The sequence below is a fragment of the Cladophialophora carrionii genome, assembly GCF_000365165.1.
Source record: "Cladophialophora carrionii CBS 160.54 unplaced genomic scaffold supercont1.6, whole genome shotgun sequence".
Taxonomy (NCBI): Eukaryota; Fungi; Ascomycota; class Eurotiomycetes; order Chaetothyriales; family Herpotrichiellaceae; genus Cladophialophora; species Cladophialophora carrionii.
In genome coordinates, this window is record NW_008481831.1 from 444,708 (window position 1) to 467,168 (window position 22,461).

The 22,461-nt window shown below is 53.9% G+C and overlaps 9 protein-coding genes across 9 annotated transcripts; 4 read left to right on the plus strand and 5 right to left on the minus strand.

The window, feature by feature from the left end:
• Window positions 1-440: 440 nt before the first annotated feature.
• G647_07115 (uncharacterized protein) lies at window positions 441-1,565 on the plus strand (the record flags this gene model as incomplete). The annotated part of the gene is made up of 1 exon (XM_008731432.1): window positions 441-1,565. The coding sequence occupies one exon, from the start codon at window positions 441-443 to the stop codon at window positions 1,563-1,565; it is 1,125 nt and encodes a 374-aa protein (XP_008729654.1).
• Window positions 1,566-3,082: 1,517 nt separating this feature from the next.
• G647_07116 (uncharacterized protein) lies at window positions 3,083-4,717 on the minus strand (the record flags this gene model as incomplete). The annotated part of the gene is made up of 1 exon (XM_008731433.1): window positions 3,083-4,717. The coding sequence occupies one exon, from the start codon at window positions 4,715-4,717 to the stop codon at window positions 3,083-3,085; it is 1,635 nt and encodes a 544-aa protein (XP_008729655.1).
• Window positions 4,718-6,583: 1,866 nt separating this feature from the next.
• Window positions 6,584-7,919, minus strand: G647_07117 (uncharacterized protein; the record flags this gene model as incomplete). Its single annotated transcript, XM_008731434.1, has 4 exons — window positions 6,584-6,726; window positions 6,779-7,635; window positions 7,685-7,747; window positions 7,801-7,919. 4 exons carry the CDS (start codon window positions 7,917-7,919, stop codon window positions 6,584-6,586), a joined length of 1,182 nt encoding a protein of 393 aa, XP_008729656.1.
• A 412-nt stretch (window positions 7,920-8,331) lies between these two features.
• On the plus strand, window positions 8,332-9,372 carry G647_07118 (uncharacterized protein; the record flags this gene model as incomplete). The annotated part of the gene is made up of 2 exons (XM_008731435.1): window positions 8,332-8,417; window positions 8,481-9,372. The coding sequence occupies 2 exons, from the start codon at window positions 8,332-8,334 to the stop codon at window positions 9,370-9,372; spliced, it is 978 nt and encodes a 325-aa protein (XP_008729657.1).
• Window positions 9,373-10,417: 1,045 nt separating this feature from the next.
• On the plus strand, window positions 10,418-11,250 carry G647_07119 (uncharacterized protein; the record flags this gene model as incomplete). Its single annotated transcript, XM_008731436.1, has 2 exons — window positions 10,418-10,550; window positions 10,985-11,250. 2 exons carry the CDS (start codon window positions 10,418-10,420, stop codon window positions 11,248-11,250), a joined length of 399 nt encoding a protein of 132 aa, XP_008729658.1.
• Window positions 11,251-11,748: 498 nt separating this feature from the next.
• Window positions 11,749-14,316, minus strand: G647_07120 (uncharacterized protein; the record flags this gene model as incomplete). Its single annotated transcript, XM_008731437.1, has 1 exon — window positions 11,749-14,316. The coding sequence occupies one exon, from the start codon at window positions 14,314-14,316 to the stop codon at window positions 11,749-11,751; it is 2,568 nt and encodes an 855-aa protein (XP_008729659.1).
• A 1,198-nt stretch (window positions 14,317-15,514) lies between these two features.
• G647_07121 (uncharacterized protein) lies at window positions 15,515-16,540 on the minus strand (the record flags this gene model as incomplete). Its single annotated transcript, XM_008731438.1, has 5 exons — window positions 15,515-15,579; window positions 15,629-15,796; window positions 15,868-15,980; window positions 16,035-16,201; window positions 16,280-16,540. 5 exons carry the CDS (start codon window positions 16,538-16,540, stop codon window positions 15,515-15,517), a joined length of 774 nt encoding a protein of 257 aa, XP_008729660.1.
• Window positions 16,541-17,602: 1,062 nt separating this feature from the next.
• G647_07122 (uncharacterized protein) lies at window positions 17,603-18,842 on the plus strand (the record flags this gene model as incomplete). The annotated part of the gene is made up of 3 exons (XM_008731439.1): window positions 17,603-17,666; window positions 17,807-18,466; window positions 18,685-18,842. The coding sequence occupies 3 exons, from the start codon at window positions 17,603-17,605 to the stop codon at window positions 18,840-18,842; spliced, it is 882 nt and encodes a 293-aa protein (XP_008729661.1).
• Window positions 18,843-19,053: 211 nt separating this feature from the next.
• Window positions 19,054-20,086, minus strand: G647_07123 (uncharacterized protein; the record flags this gene model as incomplete). The annotated part of the gene is made up of 3 exons (XM_008731440.1): window positions 19,054-19,227; window positions 19,310-19,663; window positions 19,724-20,086. 3 exons carry the CDS (start codon window positions 20,084-20,086, stop codon window positions 19,054-19,056), a joined length of 891 nt encoding a protein of 296 aa, XP_008729662.1.
• Between the last annotated feature and the right edge of the window lie 2,375 nt (window positions 20,087-22,461).

Genomic DNA, 22,461 nt, shown 5'->3' on the forward strand with positions numbered 1-22,461 from the left:
GAAGACAGAGGCAGATCAAGTTATCATCAAATGTGCCTGCATGGTGGTCATTCCGGGAGCGTTACGAGAAATTCCACCCTCTTCACTGGCTGCTGCAACCCTGCATGAACCACGTTGCTACCCGGGCGCCGTAATGTTACTCGTACGAGTCACCACGGACCAAAATCCTGGTTTGTTTCGTCTGCTGGATCTCGTGAACCCAAAATCCATGGCGGGGCACGAGTCGATCGTCGGGATTTTAGCCGAGCCGAACACGAGGCCACGACGTCCCATTCTCGGGTACTCGTACCACTAACTCGTACGAGTACAGCGCGTTGAGTTCAGCCTCGCCCGTGCCCATTCACCTCAGCCTCGTACTCCGCTTTGGACTCACCAGCGAGCTGAATTTGATAACTGCGCGAGGACCCTCACACAACGAGCCGTCGCTCGGGTGCACAACCATGTCGTTCAAGGCCGACGGTCCCAAAACTCGTCCCGAGCGTGTCAAACGACGTGCCGACCCAACACCAACACCACCAACTTGGTCAACACAAGCCCCGTCTCGACGCTCCTCGACTTCCTCAACCTCCTCGACCACGTCATTCCACTCGGCCGTCTCGGGCCGGTTCTCGCCCACCTCTGAGACGCGCATGGTGTCTGCGTCCAATGGGTTGAAAGCACAGGCAAACGCGCTGTTCGCCCGCGCCGAGTACGTCTCGGCCATTTCGACCTACGACCGTGCAATGGCCGAGTTGCCCCGCTATCTGGACTACGAGATGGCTGTACTACAGAGCAACATCGCGGCATGCCATTTGAAACTCGAGCAGTGGAAGGACGCCGTCGAAGCGTGTGAGGCGGGGTTGGAAGGTTTGGAGCGCGAGATGCCGACAAAGACGAGCGAGACAAAGGCAAAGACAAAGACAAAGAAGGACGGAAACGAGAAGCGGACCAAAAACCGAGGCGAGAAGATCGATTCAGACACGGAATCGGACGCGGAGTCGGAATCGGGTATAGATGCAGACTTGGGATCGAGCCAGCAAAACAGGGACGAAAGGGTCGTCGAACTGCCCTCATCGCTCGGAGAAGAGGACGTGGCCAAAACCCTCGCCGCGCTGTCTCTTTCGGATGCCCGTCGTGCGGATATCACGAGGATCCGCGTGAAACTGCTGCTCCGCCGTGCACGCTCGAGGAGTAGTATGCCGGCGGTGTCTACGTTTGCCTCGTTCGGCTCTAACGATACTCCTTCCCATTCGGATCCGATCTCATCAAAGACATCCAACGGCACATCCTCGACGTGGTCGACTCTTTCGGCCGCTCTGGAAGATTACACTCGCTTGCGTGACACACCCGCATACTGGGCCGCGCTGCCGCCCAGTGATCGCAAAACCGTGCAGCTTGCGCTGGTTGAATTGCCGCCCCGGATCGAGGCCGCGAAACAGCGCGAAGTAAGTGAGATGATGGGCAAGCTGAAGGATCTGGGGAATACGGTCCTCAAGCCGTTTGGGTTGAGCACGGATATGTTCAAGGTGAGTCAGGGAGACGGAGGGGGATATAGCTTGAGTTTTGACGGTGGCGGGAAGGGATAGTCGGCGTGAAACAGCATAGCATAGCGGGGCATAGATCAGCGCAGGATAATAGTGGCAATGAGGGAACGAGAGTGAGAGTGAGGATTGAGTGTGAGAATACCAAAATTATAATCATAATAATCATATCGGTGACGGTTGGTGGAGTCAAGTGCAGTTCACCGAGACAAGAAGAGAAGGAGAGTGAAAGAGCGTGAAGTACGGAGTACTCGTAGAGGGAAGCGAACTGGAAGTGAAAGTGAACGAATATCCCATCACTTCTCACTCACGACTCACATTCGCCCACTCTATCCATGAATCCGCATGCACTCATACATGCATCGGTCATCACATGAGGTATATGTCTGGAGCATATTGTGAAGTTCGAAACCCCAGGATCCGACAGATGTGATTATCATGACTGTTTCGTCAGCCCGCAGTTGGGTGGCAGTCCATGTACACCTGGGATGGCAGTGAGCGTAATGCGATGGTTTGACTGCAGTACCTAATTAGATATGGCCCAGTAGCAGCTGGTCAGAATGTGGTGTCACAGTATATGCCTTCCCTCGTGGTAATTAGCCACTGAGAACCCGGGACGGAGACATTAGGTAGGTACTGTCTACTGTCTGGTTGGCACTGTCACGTCAATGTAGTTCATTTCACAACAGCTAGGTACCTAGGTAGTCACCGTGAGTATTCGTTGGCCTTACTCTGGGTGTGAGTATTGATGTCATAGGCAGTTCCTGTAACAGGTCGTGAAATCTGTGCTGCTAGTATGCCCACAGCCACATCTCGAGCACGGCGCGAGATCGCGTCCCAGAGTAGCAAGTACTGTCTGTATGTTACTGTCACACCTAGGTACCAGGTACCTACGCAGAGGTCTTGGAAGACTGGACGCATTTCACAATTTCATCTGAATCATTGTCATTGGGAAACTAAGTATCCTGCTGAGCATGCATGCTATCCTGAAAGACTCGAGCTTTAAACCTTGTCTCTCAGCTCATGAATTGCCATTCCGCTGCCTCCAGCGCTGTGCTGCTTGCGCAATGCTGATGCCGATGCTGACTTGACTTGGAAAAAGTACAATTGTGCCCTGCCTGGGTATGGGGGTATCTCTGTGGGTCGTTTCGTGTCTCATTTACACATTTGCCTCCAACCTGACTCCCGTGCATGATGACCTCAACCCACTGTGTACCCGAACTCCGATGGTTGAAAACAGCAAGAGAAAGGAAAAGAAAAAGGAGGAAATAATAAACACAGTCTGGGGTCGCCGCCCCTCGAATGGAATTGTTTGTACATATGAAACGAAAGGAAAGTTTGGTGAATATCCATGCGAGGCATGCCTGCATGCGTGGTGGAAACAATTCTCTGGTGTACAAGGCATTGCCAGTAATGCGGATCGAGTCCTGACGTCTGTGCCGGGACAGTGATGATGTTGTGAAGAGGACAGTGATGATGTTGTGAAGAGGACATTGCTCAGTGACGTGAGAGAAAAGAGGTGGTGAAAGTGATTTTCTGAATGGCAGTGCATGCTGAGATGTTCACATATGAGATGGTTCCTGACGATCTGTCTCAAAAGGCGCATCTTCATAATTCTCGGCAGCAGCAACATTGCTGGCATTCTGTTCCTCTGCGCGTTGGAGAAATTCTTCGATATTGGCGTGTGCGTACTCTTGGTGTGATTCAAAGCCATCGTCTTGGGTATGTGTCTCTGACGAAGTGTGACAGGTTTCGCCGAGATCGGATTCTTGGTAGCTGTCTCCAGGCCACTGAGGTTGTTCCTGATCGATGGTGTTCAAAGGAGACGTGATGGTGGATGCGCTAGAGTTGTAGCTCGAATTCATGGTGCGGGTGTCTTGTTCGGGTTGTGCAAGCCAGCCGATAGCCATCTGATCACTCGGCGTGGACGGGTCGGGGTATTGGCTGGATGTTCGTGACGGAGAGCGAGTGGTTGAAGAGGAAGAGGTAGGTTGAGATGGATAAGGTCGCATGATTGGTCGACCGGCGTATCCTTGAGTGCGCATCTGTGAGAGTGGTTGCATGCTGTATTGGCTCGATGGCATGTACGCAGAGGGGGAATAGTTGTTTGTGTATGTGGGAGATTGGTTATTGGCCATTGCGCGAGGTAGCATGATGTCTCCGTTTGGCGTTGGCGTGCTGCGGTACGGACTGTTAGACATTCGCATACCGCTCTGCTGGAGATGCTGTCTGCCATACCCAGTCTGAACTGGCGGCGCCATTCTCCCCGGTGGCGGAGCGGACTCGGCCTGCTGGGAGGAAAAGCGCGGTCGTGGTGGTGTGTACACGGACGTCTGTGCAGTGCTGGTCGCAGGCAACGCATGCTGACGTCGCGGTTGTGATGGCACCAAAGCAGACTGTGACTCGGTCTTTGCAACTTCAGTCTTTGGTTTCTTGCTTCGGCCTTGCTGTTCGTCTCCTGCGACGGCCTCTTTGCCTCTCTTCATCACAACTGCCTTCTGTCCGTTGAGCTTGCGGTTCGAGTCGATTCGCTCAACATTGGTCTGTGGGTCGTCGATGACCTTGAACAGATATGGAACATCGTACATGTGCTTGCACATGCTCTTACTGCGCGCCATGGCATTCACAATCGCATCAAACCGCTGCTCGAAGTCCTTGTCCATGAATTTCTTGAATTTGTATTTGTCTGGTTCGTACGTCTCCACCAAGTTCGATAAGACCTGCGAGCGCTGGATGCAGCGTCGAAGAATCTCCCAGCACAGGCACTCGACCATGACATTGTCATGAATGTGGTTGGTGAAGGGCTTCTTGATATTTTCACCTTCTAAGCACTCTGCAGGCACGCACTTGAATGCCTGGAAAAGGACTTTGACGTGTGCTTTCTTCTCAGCCGCGGTCTGAGGGATCGTGAAGTCCGGCTGGGGCTTCATGGGCAGCAGCCGCTCGCGGTACTTCTCGGCCTCGAGCTCACTATCGAAATAGGTGATTGTGTCTCGATTGTCATCGAGCATCAAGACCGCCGAAGCGGCGAGGTCGCTGAGGTGAAGATTGAGGAATGGTGTCACTCCTCGCTGAGCTTTCCCCAGCTGCTCGTGGTCCAAGCGGACCAGGTCGGCCTTCTGCTGCGCATTGGCCGCGGCGACAAGCTCTGGGCAGGTCGAAGGGTTGTGGCCCTGCACCTGCTGGGCGGACGCCATGCTGGCGGCGAAGAAGAAAATAAAGTTGTTGTTGGTCTTTGAAGTTGGTCAGTCACAGAGAAAGTGAGATGAAGGGCGGGAGAGAAAGATTGAAAGTACCTAGTGACCAGCGCCAAGGGCGAATTTTTATATATTGGGGAGAAGGAGGCATTGACTGCTTGAGATGAGGGTGTGGCAGTACCGACTCCTGCCTCACCGATTAACAGCTGACAGTGAAACAAAGAGTGACTGCTCATGCCTCTTCAATTTTCGGCCTGACAGTGACAACACTTACTTCACGCATGTGATGCTCGAGGCGGGCCGGCGACAGCCCAGACCCCTCTCATGTGTTGAGGGGCTTCGAGTGTCGCAAGAGAATGCGTTCTGTTTCGTTTCAAGCATAGCAGATGCGGTGTGAGACTGTCGGTCTGGGTGGGCGGTATCCGTCATGATTGTTTCGAACTTGCGTCTCTGGGGCTCAGCTGCTTCGTCGCCGCAGAAGAGGATGAGGAACCGCTCAAGCCAGACGTCGAGCTCTGGATCAGCCACGGGGATTAGGCTTCATTCTGTCGAAGTCATCAGCACTGTGGCTTGGTCAGTACATGGCAGTACGAGTGGAGATGCGCTTACCTTTACCGAAGCGAGACTCCACAATTCGCTCGAAGATCGAGGCTCAAAGGAATGAGGTGATGTTGCCAACAGGTTGGAGCTCCTCTCAAGGCCTCGAGGCTCTGTGCTGAAGAGGTTCCTTCAAACGTACAGAGCCTCGAGGCCTTCAGAGGCTTGTGGTAAGTCTTTGTTGAACTGATGTGAGTCTCTCTTTGTGAGTATGGTGAGGGGATGAAGACAAAGGCGCTGGAAGAGAAACAAAGAGGGGGAAGAAGGAGAGATTTATAGGCCTGTGATCGTGGGCCAAGACTGCGCGGCCACGGCGTCGACTAAGCGGATCCTTGAAGATATGAATGGTAAGTACACTCGCGGCCGGCGACGACATCATTGAGAGCAGGTGACAGCCAGAGGACGACCGCGGGCGGGTGAAGACCGCGACAACAAGGTAAGGACCGTCATTCCAGCCAGATTACCTATGCCGGGACAGTTCTCTCGTCGAACGCACGTCGACAGCCACGTCCGCAGCTGTATACAGAGGACCGGCGGTGCACGATATTGTGATCTGATCATTGTCGTTTCGACGCTCGAGTGGTATGCGTTTGGTGTAAGACATCGACAAAGCCCTCAAGAGACACGCTGTGCAGGCTATGTGCACTGTGCACTAGACGCTCGACAACGTTGCCCGACGCTGATGAGCTTCATTGAATTAGTGTACAAGGTTAAGGGGAGAACCAAGACATGGTCATGAATCAAGGATGACAGGAAGCCGGTCATAGCACAAATAGGACATCCAGGCAGCTGGCCTTCACAGATTCCAAATTCAAGAACCGACAACTGAACATTGAAGATGGATCAGAGGGACAGAAGCACATATGCGTACATCACGACTTCTTACAAGAAGAATGAGACGTTTAGACGACGACGAGGACGACGTTGTGCTAAAGCCACCAATGCATTTAAGCTTAAATTAGCCAATCGATGAATGGCTGGCGGCTCGACGATGATCCACCTCCGAGATACTAATGCACTTCGATACCGGGGACTGATACTTGGGGTTTGCAAGGTCCACACCGATACAATCTATGACATGTTGTGGTGTCGGGAAGGCATTCGAAGGGGAATGCCACATATCACACCATCTGCGATGGTGAACGCCAGGTATTCCACATCGAATCGGTGTGAAGGACTGGTCGAACTAAGGCTGCAGGTATCGCATGGTAGAAGCAAACTTTCAAAGTCACGTTGATCGAGAACACTCGAGACATCCGAATCACCGGATCATAACGTCCATATTTTCAGACTATAATCAGGTATTAGCTGCTGAAAGCTCTCTTCATCATCCGGCGCAATCAGATGGCGTTGACCAGATGAGGTGGCAACCACGCCCCCACAGGGATGCACAACCACACTCGAGATCGCATCTTTGGACGATATTAGCACAGACTCGGATCATGAACAAGAGAAATCGCTCACCATCGTGACCCTTGAACTCGAGCGTGGGGGCAACGGCGCCCTCGTGTTGGTGAGGATCCTTCCACATCCTAAAGAGGCCGTCAAGCCCACCAGCCCAAATCTCATGGCCTCCTTGATCATCCGTGGCCACAGCATCAAAACCCACCCTTTGATTTGTTTGCGCATTCCGACCTCGAAGCCATGACAGAAGCTGTCCTGTTTTGCGGATATCATAGAGCATGACCCCGTCGTTTTTTCTCTCTGCGATGTACAAGTACCTTCCGCATGGGCTCCATGAAACCTGCGTTACTCCACTCCCACCAATCTGCTCGTCGGCAGATGTTCCCTTGACTGAGAATGCACCAATGCAACTGCCTTGTCCCAAAGCGTCGTAGAGAGCGACGTAACGGCTGTACGTTCCCGCGGCTAAGAGATCGCTGGACGCATCCACAGACAAGGCAGATACAATTCCTCTCATTGTCGTGGCATCACTGTAGTTAGTCCCCTTCCTCTTTGGGCCGGTGGGCATCGAGGACATGGGCCCCTCCCCTGGGCGAGACGAGTCGAAAATGGAGATCAAAGATTCTGAGCCGGCAGCGAAGCGGTCGCCTGACCTGCTAAAGAGAAGCGAATGCGGACTGATAAATTCCTCGGTCATGGGATTGACCACGGGATAGGAGGCGACAAGATGGCCAGTCAGTGCCGACGTCAATCGGACTGGGTGGTCTCTTGTTGACGATAGAACCAAGGCGGTAGGTGTGTCTTGCAGGCTGAAGAGCGGATATCCCACCACAGCGTTGACTGACTCGCTTGATTGAATGGTACAGTAGGGCGAGAGAAGACGTAACTTGGGTGTTTCTTCGAGGAGATCGGGTGGCCTTTCACAATATCAGAAGACTGCACATGGGTACGAGAGGTGGTACCTACACGATGTATGTCTGGATCGAATTATCGGAAAGACTGGCGATAAGGGATGTTCCATCTGCGCTCCTGCCACAGCGTCAGGGAGTCGAACTTACGAGCTTCGGAGCACATATGCCTACCATTGCACATTTCTGAAGAACGCTCTCTCACTGGAAGGGGCTTGGGTGGGAGATTCGGCTGGATTCAAGGAAGTAGCCACGCATTTTGGCTGAGACGTGGTCATGAACCCTTCAGCCATGTTGGCTTTGGGTACTACCTAGTATGTTGGATTATCGACGCGGTTTGCAAGGATTCAAGCATGTTGAAGAGCGGCCTGTTACAAGTAATGCAAGAGGGACAGAACAGGAGCTGATCCAATTCCAAATATTGTTTCACATTTACAGCTGATTATCAACGACCCGGTATCCTTTCAAATCCACAATGAAATGTGCAGACAAACAGGAGGCGCTTGAGCTTTGATTGACTGTGTTTAACGAACAAATAGACTTACGGCTTCTTTGCACCGCCGTAATTCGCACATACGACGCGTCATATAGTCCCAAGCCGCAAATATCCGTTGCGCGCATCGCGTCGGCCAGCACCAGGAATTCCAGCAACACAGCAATTTTCAATTCCGACCCTCCAAACACTACCATCACTCTGCCGTTGTGATGTCGCTCTTCGGTGCTTCCACATCGAGGCCTACTCTAGGTCTGAATCTGGGCACCAGTCAACCTGCGCCGGGCTCTACAGCGTTGTAAGTACTCCATTGCATACTCCAGGACCCTCTCTGTAGGTCAAGATGCTAATGGACCCGAAGCAATGCGAGCCAGACGACACAACAGCAACAACAACCGGTAGGGGCCAACACCTCTACGATAGGGTCTCAAGCACAGATAGACATCGCCCACTTGCGCTCGACGACGAAATTCGACCACCTCACCCCCGACCTACAACGAGAAATCGAAGCCGTTGACACGCTCATCCTCAATCAGACAAAACTCGCTTCAGAAGTGGCAGATCTGCTTCCCACTGTCGTCGCCGCCGGAGAGACATTACCCAGTGGAGTCGATTTTGTGACCCAGAAGTTGGACGAGCTGGAAGCTGGGCTAGGAAACGACGCAGAGGCGATCGTCGCAGTGCGGGATGGCGATGTCAAGAAAAACGAGCTGGAGGCGAAGTGTGTATTTCGCGCCATTGACAGGCTGAAGATGCCACGTCAGTATCAACAGGTTGTACACACACCCAACGACAATTTGAATGGCAGCAGTGTCTATGGAGGAACAGGTCTCAGCGGTTGGTGGAATAACCCGCAGACGTTAAGAGGAAGTGTGCGCGGCGTGCATGCGCAAGGCGACAAGATCCAACTGCCTGGTGAGGAGACTGAGGACGTGCAGGGTCCTAAGAGTCTGATTGATCTCTTCAATAATCGGGCCGACGAAATGCAAGATGCTATCAAGGGTAACCGACAGCTGCTGAGCCAGATTGAGGATTTCGTGCAAGGCTTAGAAGGGAAGGTGGTTGGCAAAGAGAGGGAATTGAACGATCGACTCACCTACGGCGACCGGAATGGCGCTGCTTTCAGTGAACGAGATCATCAACTTCAGCTTCTGCGATATGTGTTTGGGGAAGTTCAGCGGAGTCTTTACGATGTCGCCGACAAAGTGGGGGCCACAAGAGATGAGGTTGCACAACTGACCATTGGAAGATGATGGCTAGGGAGATGTTAACATATCAGCGAAGGTGACGTGGCCTGATGAACGACGGCCATCATCCACAAGGCGGAATCAACACCTCGTCAGCATTGATATTGTTGCGGCTCACCTTGCAAGTGTCCAGTTGCGATTCTGGCCGTGGATCACATGGCGATGGCTCGTGGCCAAGCAACGTTTACAAACGACAAAATTTTGATTCCTGGACACAGATCTCTCAACCAGCGTCGTTCAAGCCGTCTGCCAACACAGGGCAGCTAAGGTGGCGAGCTTCAGATGCTCATGAGCATCTTAGGGTCAACTCTGCGTATGAAGCCGCGTCCAGAGAGCGCTACGAGAGGGGAGTTTCTTCGGGATCATGGGTTCTGAGAAGACGCAGGCGAACAGTCGAGTATTCCCAGCCCTGCTTTGTTCGACGAAAGGCGTGGCCATGATCTTCGCAAAAGAGGTTGAAGACACCCGGAGTCGGGACAGCGGTCGCAGACCGGCAAGACTGTTGATGAGAGTTGCCTTTCCAGGCTACGAGGTATACACTCTCGGAACACAAAACCCTCAAAGCATGCAACTTTACCTTGTCGTTGCTCTGCCGTCGATGGTCCAGCACCGTGGACGAGCACATGCCATTTTACCCTATATAGCTTCCGCCAGCCTCCAAATCCTCTAGTCAGGCACCAACGTCGCCTCAGGGGCAAACAAGGAGATCTTGAAAGCCCAAGTAGATCGCACCGGGGCATCTTCCTCCTCGGGTCAAACTCTGGTTTCATGGTGGAGTCGCTTTCTGACCTTATGACTTCATTCCCAACTCTGATGTCATGCGTGGAATGTTTGAACCACATCATCCACGAGTATTTACCCCTTCACCATTACCTGTCACTGCTCACTTCTACTCGCACAATTCAAATACTGCATTAAATACCGAGTTGTGGCATATCACCAACACCTCTAAACAAAAAGGATACACAGCCACTGTCAAACCCGTTACCTACCAAGTCTATCCTCTCTCACTCACCCCTCAATACAACTTAACTCGTCCAACGACATCACCATGTCCGGGACCTCCAGCGTCGGCAACCGCAACGTTTACGAGGCAGGTGACCAGCGCACCGAACCGGCCTCGAAGCCGGGTGGTTCGTTCGGCGAGGAAGGCACGAAGAACTCGCACCAGGCGAACGATTCGAGTAAGTGACGGTTTTCCTTTTGCTCAAGGTTTTTTGGCTTTTGTGGAAATTCTGAAGTCGTGGTCCGAGATGAATGCTGCTCGTCAGTTAATCCGTCGTGTGGTGGTGGTGGTGGTGGTGGTGGTGGTGGTGGTGTTTGCTTTCAAACGACTGTCTAGCTGCGGCCACGATGAGATCGAAGTCTCGCGGAACCAACGCACCACCGACGGAGTGGGAGACAAATATGGTCGCAACAAGGCATCATGTCCGGCCAATAAAGGTCACGCAGACGGCACATTGAACCGTCCTTCGGCTGAAACTGCAAATGGTTGGACGTGAGGGTCATTTTACGTCACTTACCTACCACCACTGCCATCACTACCCACACGCTACACATTTGTCCAACATCCCAACTCATGCCTCTAACCAGCTGACAACTCCTGTCCGACTTATAGAAGACGAACGCTCCATCGCCAACCGACTCGCGACCGCGGAACCGCAAAACGACGGCACCTCAGGCAAAGCGCTCGACGCTGAAGCCAAAGCCGGCCAAACCGACGCGACCGCCCCGGCCAAGATGCACGGCAACGAGCCCTCACGCGGGGCCCAGATCGACAAGGAACTGCAGGACGAAGAAGCCGCAATCCTTGCCAAGAAGGATGCCGCCAAGGGGAGCAAGAAGCCCGGCGGGACGGGCGACGTGAGCGGGAAGAAGAACTGAGGGTTGGTGCGCGTTGCAGAGTTTAAGAGGCTAAACCCGCGCGGGTGGAAAGGCATATATGATCGAATCCACGCGAGGTGACGCGTAGCGTAGGCAGGCTGAGATCCTTCCTGAGGCTTTTGTTGAGAAGCTAGAGACCATCAAGGCAAGGGAAGGGCAAAACCTCAAGTGATGGCGAGGAAATCCATCCATCCATGCCATACTCGTCACTCCAGGTATGCAGATAGCACGGCAATGCATGAATGAAGCCTTTCGTATGCTTAGCTAAACTCACTGACGTTGACCTAAGTTCTGTGTCTGGCATGGGGACAGCCACGCCCATAAGTGGCAAGAATCCGTTGTTCATCCTTACGCTGATTCAGGTGTAGGGAAGCTGATGGGGTGCGTGCGGTGTGCGGTGTTTGCTGGTGTACTGTAACATTGAAGTCGCTCCCCCCTGACTTGGGGCTCATGTCCTGTGTACAATATTGCTATAGGGCATACGCGGAAAATGAAACATCATGATCTGTGCCTTTCTCTTTCTTGCCTCTCCAGTTCCCGTTTCACGAGCCTGATACACTCGTCGCTAACATCGCCGCCGACCCTCCACGACCGGAGCACCACTTTCCTCGCCCGCATGATTTCCTCGGCTCGCGCCCACCGTCTCCGCCAGATTTCGATCTTCTTGTCGTACGGGGCGCCTTCGGTGGCTGCACTAGGGGCGCCTAGCTGGCCCGTCCCGCCTCCAGGTAAAGAGTAGGTGTCGGCGCCGGTGGCCCAGCGGGCCGCAGCAGCGGGATAGGAGGTGAGGTTCCGCCGCATGGGGAGGGGTGGATTTGGTCGGTGGTCTGAGGACAAGGAGCTGGAGTTGGAAGAGCTCGTGAAGGTAGTACCCGAAGGTGACTGTGAGCGGATGGCAGGGAGGGCGTTGTATGCGGAGGAGATTTGGCGGCGGGCTGACGCCACGTAGCCTTCGTCATTGTGCGAAGACGATGTACTTCCAGATGTAGCGGTGCGCGAAAGAGCTGGAGGCGGTGCCTGATTCTGACGAGCAGACGAGAAAGGCGGTCTTGACAGAGGCGGCGGCGTAGACTCTGCGTTGTCGGGACCCATGCTTTCAGGTGTTCGCCCGCTCCGACGAGGGGCAGGTGGTGGAGGAGGGGGAGTTTTCTTCTTTACGGCCTCTTGGGCATCGGTGTCTGACGACGCTGATAATCTCTCGTTGTTTGCAGTTGGTGTCGGTAACTGAGTTGAAAAGTTCCGCAGACTTGACGGTTTCTTGGGCTTCGCTGGCGGCCCGTTCGATTTGCCGTTTGCTTCGAGCTTCTGCATGTCGTCCGAGTAGGTCGAGGGTTTTGGTGAACTCGGTTTCGCAACTGGATCGTCAGTAAAGTCGATAAGGTCTCCCTCTGCTGACCTAGGATCCGCTATCGATTTCGGCCTTGTAGGCAGAGCGGGTCTACTCGCCGGATCATCAGCATGAGCATCGCCTGGCGACCGACTCAGCCGCCCCTCCCGAGAAATCATGGAGTCTGGAGGCGTATTGGATATCGCTTGGTCGAAGAAACCTTTCTGTACAGGTGTGGTCACATCTCGAATGAACACACCCAGTATTCGACCCGGGTGCTCAAGGACAACGTCAGTGTACACTTCCAGATCAGCCTCTCCACTGTCGCCGACAAGGATAAATTTCCTTTCAGGAAAGTCGTTCATGATCCTATCCAATGAGCCACGTTTCCTTTCGGCTGCGGGCTCGAATATCCCCTGCAGCATTCCGGAATACTGCTTGAGATGGAAGGAACCAGGAGGTAATCCGGCGAGAGAGAAATAACTCCTCAGTAAGGGATATAGTTGCCACGGCGAGTTGGAAACATAATGCAGCTTGACGCCCATGTTCGCCAATTTGGTATACCACTCCTTGACACCCTTAATGGTCAGGTCGGACAATTCGCGAATAAAGGTATTCTTGAAGATTTCCCTGGCGCCATTTCCAATGGCCGAGTGCTTGATGGTGTCGTCGATGTCACTGATCAGGCTTACACCGTCGTGGTCTGTGATGATGACGTCCTCGACCGCTGACAACTTCTCCGAAGCAAGAACCCTGACTTGGTCCGGAATAAAATCAAGGGCAGCTCGCAGATTGAAGTGGCCAGAATCGTCCGTCGTCACTGACTTGGAGGTGGACTTCTCCTTGTTGTAGAAGAAGACGGTGATCGGCACATGCGCCGTGGGCATAGACATGAACGGTCCCAGTCGAGTCAATAGTAGTTCATTTGCGGCTGCCAGCTGCTCTCGGCTCATGTTTGCAGGCTCGTTCCAGGATTGACGCTTAATCACAGATTGATGACCCGGATCGTCGTCGTCGGTATCTGCAGGTATAGCGACTGACCGGGTAGGCGAACTCGATCTACTACCGGCTGGAGTGCCGCCTCTGGAAACGCTCGAGCTGTAACTTCCTCTAACTGCGGCATCCGCCTCTCTTTGTCCGCGGCGAGCGATATTTTCGGCTTCTCGTGCGGCAAGCTCATCCTCACGACGGGAGGGACTGTCATCAGAACCTGCACGGTCGTTGGGCGCCAGACTCGACGATCTCGACGCCGCCGGACTGGGTGTAGGTGCATATATGCCGCTGAGTCTTCTGGCCACGGCTACCAGAAGGCGGTTTTTCCTGTTCAGGGGTCCTGATTGAGGGCAATAGATCCAGCCTCTCACGTTGACGTCGACGATAGCATTGGCGTCCTCGTACTTTTCCCATTCTCGCTTCCAGTAGTCGGCGTCTCCACTGCTGTGTGGCGTCTCTAGCGATTCATGTGTTCCAGGCTGATATCGAGCCTCCTCGTCAGGCCGAGTCTTCCTTCGCGTATGTTTTCTGGCATAGCTAGGGAACAAGAGCATTTCCTCATTCCCACTCCTCACGATCTCGGCATCCGGCCAGTCTCCCGGCACACCTCCATCGCCAACATTTTCCTGCAGTTTGTGCTGGATCTGTGCCTGGTATGTCTGTCTCAACTCGTTTGCCGCCCGCAGGTAGCCCTTCACCCTCTCCCTCCTTGCGCCAGGCAACCGTCCGCCGCCATAGCTTGTCATCTCTCCGGCTGAGGCGTTTGCGGTAGATCTCTTTGTTCCTCTGAGTAGGCGGCCACCACCATATTGTGACTGGCCATACAAGGCCCGCAGGACACGGCTCTTTGCCACCTCCCGGCGCAAGAATGAGGCAATGCGAGTGCGCCTGAGCTTTCGAGTAATTATGGAGACAATGTCTCTGCGTGCTTCTCTACGCTCTTGCTTGCGCTGTTGTCTGCGGAGGATGGCCCGATAGATGTCGGACTGGGCTCGCAGGCGCAGCTGTGGGATGGTCTCGTGACGGAAACCCAGGTAGCGTTCACGAGCACGGCGGTGGGTGTTTGGGAACAGGTAGCGGAGGAGGGAGAAGGTGTTGCGGGATCCCGATAATCCACGGAATGGAGGAGCCACGATGACAGAGGAACAGCGGGCGACGTGAATATTCGATTGTCGGGGGAGTATGAATACTGAACCAGCACAGGGTCTAAGAGTAACACAGAGAAATACGAGCGAGTGGACGCTGTTGGCAGCCTCAGTATGTGCGGTGCAATCGCTTTACCAAAGTGCGTCATCGTCACACAGCCGTCGACGTGCCTTGCGATTCGAGATCCGTCCATAAATCCAAGGCGAAGCTTCTCTTCATCTATTCATCCGAGATTGGACTCTCATACTCTGTCACATCTGTCACCTGTTTCTCAGTACTACTTTACAGACATCACACCCGACTCCGGCACGCGACATCTACTCCTGGACCTCAAGACCTCGCACCACACCGGGTAAAGCGCAGCATGGCTCTGCTGCATCGTCAGCAGCTTACATCCACTACATCGTACGGAGCACAGTCCTCGGTATCTCCAGGGCTGGTAGCGAACTCCGATGAGAATTTCACTCAGCGAAGCCTGGTCTCTGTTGGCTGTGACCGCAGAGGGGGAGAGATGTGAAAGGCTCTCGCGTGACTCATGTACGCCAGGACAGTACCCTACATCGGCTCGCAGGTTTCAAATGTGCTGAATGTGAAAACGACATGCCACTGTCTTCAGTCTTCGAGTCACAAGTCACGGGTCACTCGTTGATTGACCCAGTCTACCGAACGTACCAGGTAGCTTGAATGGAAGGCGACTTCACGGCTCCGATAATCCACTTCTACCTCCATCCGACAAAGTCTTCTCCAGCGTCGCCAGTAAACGCAAGGTTCAATATGTTCACGCTCCGCCCGGCGGTCTCACTGTGACAGCCACAAGTCAAACCACTGGACAATTGCCCTCAGGCTCTCTTCCTTCGCATAACCTATCAATCAGTTAGTACAAAACACCCCAGGAAGCTGGAGACTACATACGCTCATATGGGCTATCCAAGTTGCAGCGAAGCGCGAATCCGTGCTCGACGCCCGAAAATAGTTGCAGGTTGTAAGTCTTCTTTTCGTTGCGGAGGATGTCTATCGCCTCGTTGCGGGCTTCTGTCCCAAAGGTATGGTCGGTCTCAGCGCACGACAGGAACAAAGGCTCTGGACTTGCGCGTCAGTTGCTGAGCGAACGAATGTGCTTTCAAGCATCTTGCTTGCTACTCGGCACTCACTCTTCAGTTGGCGAAAATGGTGCTCTTTCAGAAATGCCGGGTGGGCGAAAGCGCCAGCGGCACAGATATCTCGGGCCAACTCGTTGCACACGTACGGCGCCCCGAAGCAGTATCTGCTGCCCAGTTAGCTCCGAGCTGGCATCAAGATGAACATGACGCGAACATACCCTACGCAAGCGTACTTGGTCGTCGGGCCGCCGAACTGAGCCTTCACGGCCTCGACCCATTTAGGGGTGACTTCGTCCGCGACGGCAGTGTGTTTCCTTTTCCAGGTCTCATAATCAAAACCCGGGGCCGGATCGTTTTTATCCTTGCGGTACTTCCACACCGGGTCCTACAGTATCTAGATATCAGTATCTTGAGCAACCATGACCACGACCATACAGAGACCGGAAGTGAGAGCGAGACGGACTCCTCGAAAGTAATCCAGCCCAATGGTTGTGTAGCCTGCATCGGCGAACGCGTCCATGACTAGGAACCCATTGTTGAAGAATCCCCACACGTCAGGGAAATAGAGGATGATATTGCCGTTGTTCTTCCCCTGCGGAGTCGAGATGTATGTCTCAACACCAGCGACCGTCTCAATCCGACCTCGAGGCTCTCCTTGGTGCAGCGAACCCTTCAGACAGCAGTCGGCCGACGGTTTTGCGAGATATCCCTCCTTGTCCGCCATGGCGTGGTAGAACGAGACAAAACGTAGCCGGACAGGCAACAGTCGCGTACTATCTGTGTGCGTGGTTCTATCCCTCGAGGTTCTGTGGTACTCGCAATATCTCACAGTGCTCACGTACGCTTTCCTCCTCAGCGAACACGATTGCACCATACATTGATCCTGCAGTGTACCGCGGCCGGCCAGCCACCGCGGCTAACCTACAAGCTCCTACGGTATTCACCCAGTGCCCCCAGCACCTCGTACGAGTCTAGACGACAATCCTTCTCCATACATCAAATTGGAGTCGCCATGGTCGTCTCGAGCGGGGAAAGAAGGCCACAATCGGCGTCACCCAGTCAGCTTGCACGTCGCAGTGTGCAGCATCCCTGAGCATCCGGCCACCCAGCAAGAATCCAACAGTGCGCACGGAGTAAGCCAACGGGCCGGGGCCACACAGTTACCCCCCAGTCGGTACTGGTACTCTACTGTGGCACGCACCGTGTACGGGTCCGCTTGCTCGGCACAGACACGGTAATCAGTCGGGCGCTATACCGTGTACACACTGTTGCAAAAGTACATTCCCAGCAAGTGACTGTCTCGGCCACGAACTAGTCCATGTTCTGTACAATACAGCACCAGAGTCACCACTTACAGCACGGGCATTTGAATGGTGGAATCCTCCTCCCCGCAAACGAATTCCACCGCCAACCGCGTGTACCGCCTGAACCGCGCGTATGGGTTGATTGCTAAGGTACTTTACCCTCGCATTACGCCCGCCGCAGACGCTGGTCTTGTGATGTGACATGACATGGCATTCCGTCTCGGTGATATTCAAACAGCTGGAATCTCGACTTTTAGATGTGAGGACCGTGTGGAACGATTATCGATTGTTCTACTGTAAAGGACTGCTCCAGTACTAACTCCTTACTCCTTTCTACCCTCTATACTTCTGAAGCAACTACCTAGTGCTCAGTCACGACCCGAGGAGACTCTTCATACAGTATACCTATCTCTCTATCAGTCCGTCCATCCACCTTTCGCGGAAAGCACGTGACTATTTAGTCCTCATATTTCTGGTCATCGATGGCTCCGTTCGACTTTACCGGCGAGGTGGCCATCGTTGCGGGCGCGGGCTCTCGCCTACCAGGTATGTTCCGCTGAGAGGCGTTGTCGTGCTTGACACTTTTCTCGAACAATAAATACCCAGTACACTATCCGTGCACACACATACACGCACACACAGGCGCGTACAAACATGTTTCATCCGCTAAACGGGCTGGGGTGCAGGCGAAATCGGCAACGGCCGCGCCACAGCGATCCTCCTCGCGCGACAAGGCGCCAAAGTCGCCCTGTTGGACATCAACGAGGACTGGGCCAACGAGACAAAACGCATGATCGACCTCGAAGGCGGCACCAGCGTCGTCATCCGCACGGACGTGACGGACTCGGAATCCTGCAGAGCCGCCGTGGCGACGACGGTGGCGCACTTTGACAACTCGCCCGTGCACATCCTGGTCAACGTCGTGGGCGTGGGCGGGGCCATGGGCGACGCCACGACGGTCGACCTGGCCGCCTGGGACCGCGACATGCGCATCAACGTCACGAGTGTGGTGCTCATGGCGCGGCACGTCATTCCCGAAATGCGTCGCATCGGGCGTGGCGGCGGCGGCGGCGGCGGCGTCATTGTCAACATGTCGTCCGTGTCCGGGTTGCTGGGCGGCAATCCGAGCCTGTTGTACCCGACGTCCAAGGGCGCGATTGTGCAGATGACGCGCGCCATGGCCGCGCAGCATGGCGAGGAGGGCATCCGTGTCAATTGCGTGTGTCCGGGAATGGTGTACACGCCGATGGTGCGCAGGGGCGGCGGCATGAGTGAGGAGATGAGACAGGCTAGGCGGAACCAGAATATGCTCAAGACCGAGGGCACCGCTTGGGATGTCGGGTATGGTGAGTGATTTTGATGTTCTCATTACTCTAAGTTGCGTTCTGCTCTCTTATCTTGATGTTCTCGTTACTCTACGTTGCGTTCTGCTCTCTTAATCTTGATGTTCTCTGACGATACGTTGCGTTCTCTTGCCCTCTACGTTCTGCTCCCTGTCACTACTGTCTGCTCTCCCATCCCGTCTGTGTAAGTGCGATGCTGATCTTGCAATCTCTCTTTCCAGCCGTGCTGTTCTTGTGCAGTAAGGAGGCGAAATGGATCACCGGGCTCATCATGCCTGTCGACGGCGGAACCACGGCAGGGAAGTCTGTGAGCGATCGGCCCGCGCTCAAGGCCGATGTCCTGGCCGAGGAGATGACGGGGATACCGAACAGTGCGTGACACACACAGCCGGATACATGGGTAAAATCCCTTGAGCTGTCTGGTGTAGAGATTCAAGGGCTGGCGCAGACTATGCTCGAACTCAGCGGCGAAATCCTTCTACATGGCGTTGAGCATAACGACCCGATGACGGTATGTTAGCTACATAGTAATTATGTACTATCCAACGCGTTCATTCCCCTTGGTCACCCTAGATTTTCGATTGACTCTCTCAGGCATACTTGCCCACGAACGCAATCAGCGCATTGTCCACCTCCTTTGGATGCGAGGCCGACAAAAAGTGCGCACCACCGTCAACGGTTATCAGTTCCGCGGACGGTGAGTTGACGAAAAGCTTGATTTCCTCCTTGGCGTTCGCAACGCTGTAGACGACATCGTCTGTGCCCTGTAGGTCCCTCACGTTAGCATCACCGCACGTCGACCATGCAGCTCCTCGGGCTACGCTTCGGGGAACGGGGGCATCTTACATGCAGCCACATGACGGGGCAGGTCACGTCAAACAGACGTCCATGCAAGCCATCTCTGTCTCGCAGGTTGATCGCCGCCATCCTGCCTCTCCGTCTGCCGTCATCGCCCTTGTAGTTTGACTGGATGGTCTTTCTCCAGAAATCGCGGGTCTCCTGAGGGCAGTTCTTCCCGAATCCGATATCGATCAGGAAGTCACAGTATGACAGATCCGGTTGGAAATCTGGTGTAGGCGTCTTTGACGTCCATGCATTGACGGGTCCGCTCACGTCGCGGACGCCATCCCAGCAGCCGAGATCACGAGTGCGCTGGGACTCATAGTCCAGGGACGTCCCCAGCGGAATTATGCCTACAATCTGAGATGGAAGACACGTCAGCACCGAACAGAGTAAAGAATCGACAAGGAGGGGAAGTACCTTCTCAGGAGCCAAAAGCGCCATTCGCACCGTGATCCAACCGCCTTGGCTGGTGCCGAGGACGAATGCCTTCTTGATGCCCAGCGCGTCCATGACTTGGATGTTCATGATGGCAGTGTCCCAGTAGGTGAAGTTCTCCGACTTGGTGCGCGTTTGGCCGTGGCCCAGCAGCTCGATGGCCACCAGGTTCATCTTGTCTGTCAGCTCCTTGTTGGCATACTGTTTCTGATAGAGCTCCGACGAGGTCGTGAAGCTGTTGACCAGGATCAATGTTGGCTTCGAGGGGTCATAAGGATGAGGCGACTGGTACGCAGCATCGATGCCGCCCAGGTGGGGAACGTGGACTGTCTTGGTATTAGGCATGTCGACGGTATGATCGCGTCAAGCAGAAAAGTATCCGACAGAATGCTCAATCAACTCGAGTAGCTCTGGCCGCCTTACAGGGAGATTCCGAGATGCTCAAGACCCGGCAGACTGGTACCTCGAGATCGAGCCATCTTTATGTACGCATCCATCTGACGCGGGGTCTCAGCTTCTCCATCTCATTCTCCAATGTGGAACAGATTCGTCGTCTTCGAAGACGCGTCTTCTACCACCGGATGACCGCGAGTCCCCCGCATCTGCGATGATAGTGAGCCGAGCGCTCTTTAGGTCATTGCGGATCCGCTTCGGATGTCACAACCTTCTTCTCCGGTGAGCCAGTCGCGGACGATCCTGCGGAAGGGCATGGTGAGGATGACGCAGCAGATTTGCTCAAGAGTCGTTGTGTGAAGAGGGGGTACTTCGGGAATACAAGTTCAATCCGGGACTTGCCCGGCCAGTGGCCGAGAAGCTAGAGTCTCGATGTTTGCCCAGACCTTCGATCTGCCGGTATCAGCTTAGCTCTGACTGTTGACGAAGTCGCAAGAAGCAGCTCTTCTGCGCGAAAGTTGGAGAATGAAAGCGGGAGGTCTTGGAAGACGATAGGAACCATGTACCAGATATCTCTCTTTGTTTCATGCAAGGAACTCAACGCGGATGGAGTTCGGCGTCTTGTGATTGGAAGCGTGCTCGCCTTTCGCTCGCCTCGCTTGTTATTCTCTCTTGGCACTCGAGTCGAGAGGCATGATGAGGGTGCGACGTCGCTGTTCTTCAGAACGCTGCAGCCGTAGGACCGAGGGTTTATCAGATCAAGATGAACACGTTATGATGAGCTGGGGAGAGAACATCGAAGACGACTCTCAACAGAGCAATGGATGACGGGTACAATATGGGGAGGTTGTCCTCAGGTATGAAAACTGACTGACTGCTCAGCGCATTGTTCATCGAGACTTCACCTCTTGGCAGGGCGATGGAGTGAAGTGCTCCGTCGCCAACAGGACTCGTTGTCAACCAGGACAGCTTCACAAAAACAAAAACATAACCTCTACCACAATCTCTACTCGAACAGTAGAATTGCGGTATTGTTTGTTTGTTTGTTGATTGGGCTATATCCGGTGGTGGCAAGCCGACCGGTCTACTCCCAACTCGCGGATATCCCGCCGATTTGACTTGTCAAGTATGCAACCATTATGTTATTTCTATGCCTGATTCCACCTCTGGCTTCTGTTTTCGTTTGCGAAGGAGGAGGGGGCGGGATCGAGGAGGATCAGATTGTCGAGGAACGGCGGGAATTGAACGGAGGAGTTGTTGCACAATTCGTCTCTGGCTCGCCTTCTAGCCCGGTGCTAGTTTGACCTGAGCCCGAGAGGACATTGTGTCAGAAATTGAGAATCAATAAAATATCAGGTACAAGAAAAACGACAAGGTTGATTGGCTGGGTAGTGAAGTGAAGTGAAGGTCACATTGTTGCCCAAACCACATCTTCACCATCAGGCTGCCACGGAACGATGGCTCGCAGGTGCGCAACTTTTCCGCAGGATGAAGGTCAACGAGCGAGCCACGATATGCAGACGACGAGAGATAATGCGAGGAATCTCGGGAGAAAGTGGATTTGCATGCATTATGTTCATTGCTATCCTGTGCTGTTTGCCGTGGTCTTCATTTACATTTGTTGTCCTGTTCAACCTTGCCATCATTCCCCTCTTCCTTCGCCCATGCACAAATTAGTCGTATGTTCAATCGTATGCCGAGTTCATCGTAGTAAAACAACAAGTGCCATTGGCATCATCCAAGGCATCAGATCCAGTATGTCCGAATTCGAAAATGCAAAGTAATAGTATCTAACGTGATGGGTATCCGATCGCGATAATAAAAGTGTCGTTGTACCTGCTTGGTACCTGTCCAACTTGTCAATGAAAAGTGAATAATCTGCCCTCCGTACGGAGGACGCTTCTCAACAGATATCTCAGAAGATGACCAAGCCAGCACATGCTGCCACCAGGATCATGCCAGCAGATGATCCAAGCTTGCTTGCCGCTCCAGTGAAGCCCGATGCAATTGGAGCAGCTGGGGTGGACATGGTGGCGCTTGGACGTGCCGAGGAGCTGGGCCCTACAACTTGCCAAGTCCTGCTGCTGGCGGTGCTGTAGTGAAGAGTCTTGGAGTGGCTGGAAGGAGCAACTGGTGTAGACGGGGAAGTTGTCATTGTGCTGGTCCAATCCGCCCATCCAGACGAGGAAGTCGTGCTTGGAGAAATGCTGCTGGGAGTCCAGTCTAGCCAACTGCTTTCAGGAGTTGGAGTCGCAGATGATGTCCAATCAAGCCAACTGGTCTCTTCAGGAGTAGGAGTCGCAGATGATGTCCAATCAAGCCAACTG